The sequence below is a fragment of the Elephas maximus genome, chromosome 7 (genome assembly GCF_024166365.1).
Source record: "Elephas maximus indicus isolate mEleMax1 chromosome 7, mEleMax1 primary haplotype, whole genome shotgun sequence".
NCBI classification, from domain to species: domain Eukaryota; kingdom Metazoa; phylum Chordata; class Mammalia; order Proboscidea; family Elephantidae; genus Elephas; species Elephas maximus.
In genome coordinates, this window is record NC_064825.1 from 113,188,015 (window position 1) to 113,189,465 (window position 1,451).

The 1,451-nt window shown below is 41.4% G+C and overlaps 1 protein-coding gene across 1 annotated transcript; it reads right to left on the bottom strand.

Annotated features, from left to right (window-relative positions):
* Positions 1 to 267: 267 nt before the first annotated feature.
* LOC126080411 (olfactory receptor 1013-like) lies at positions 268 to 1,170 on the bottom strand. The gene has a single exon (XM_049891631.1). It carries the CDS (start codon positions 1,168 to 1,170, stop codon positions 268 to 270), a length of 903 nt encoding a protein of 300 aa, XP_049747588.1.
* Positions 1,171 to 1,451: the final 281 nt, after the last annotated feature.

A 1,451-nucleotide genomic window follows, 5' to 3' on the forward strand; every position in this document is an offset into this window, starting at 1 on the left:
TTGGTTGTTTCTAACTAATGGGATTCAATCAAAATTCTGAGGCTTTATCTTCAAATGTTGTTTCCTAAATTGCCCTAATTTTCCCATCTTAGATCTCTTGAATTGTATTGTCTCAAGTTTGGAAAAACTTTTTAACTTGAACATAAGTTTTTTTTTTCATCCTTATGGAGCACAATGGCAGCTCTGCTGGAGATACAAATAACCAGAAGAAAAATTTTCTTTGCATCACCTTAGAAGAAGAGAACCTGGATTTATTTAAAGAGTTTATTACAGAGCATGTTTCACATCCTTATTCCTCAGGCTGTAGATCATAGGATTCAATGTGGGAAAGACCACAGTGTAAAAGGTGGAAACTATTTTGTCCCTTTCCATGGAATAGCTAGATCGGGGGTGACGGTAGATGTAGAGAATGGAGCCGTAGTATAAGGTGACAGAAATCAAGTGGGAGGAGCAGGTAGAGAAGGCTTTGAGGCGACCCTGGGTGGAGCGGATCCTCAAGATGGTGGTAATGATAAAGAGATAGGAGGCGAGGATGAGCACAAGGGAGATGATGACATTGGAGGCCAGGAGAAAATACAGTAGAGCCTGGTAACCATCTTTTCTGCCACAAGCCAGCTTCATCAGGGGAAGTAAGTCACAGGAAAAGTCATCAATGACATTGTCACCACAGAAGTTCAATGCAAAAGTTCTTTTGCTGATGATGTAAGAGTTAATAAATCCACCAAGATATGAGGCTGCTACCAAAAATGTGCACAGCCATATGGACATTGCCTGAGAATAAAGCAGTGGTTTTGAGATAGCCACATAGCGGTCATAAGCCATGGTGGCCAACAAGTAACACTCACTAAATCCCAGCCCAGCAGAGAAGAAGAACTGAGCTACACAACCAGCAAAGGAAATGCTTTTGTCCTCAGAGATGCAAGTCTTTAGGATCTTTGGGGTGTTGACAGAGGAATACCAGAAATCCAGGAATGACAGGTGGCCAATGAAAAAATACATGGGTGTGTGGAGCTGGGAGTCATTACAGATTAATGTTATGAGCATGGTATTTCCTACCAGGGCCGCAGAGTACACAGCAAGGAACACCACAAATAGGATCAACTGCATCATAGGGTCTGTTGTGAAGCCCACTAGGATGAACTCAGTCACGGTGTGATTGTCCATCTCCATGACTAAAAGACACCTCACATATACATGGTGTTTAATTTCCTCAGCTCATATTAAATAAAGGCATTCTATGAACCAGGTACATGTGATGTGGTAAGACTAAAGGTATTAGAATGAAGAGATCTGAGCAGGAATCCTGACTTGAGAAAGTGACGGGAGTTCTCTGAGTCTCAATATATTCATTTCGGTAAAATGCATTTGTACCAGTACAGCCATAATGCTGCTAGGGGCCTATTCATTCTTTTTTCCATATATATGTATTTCTTTTTTGAGTCCCAGGCACT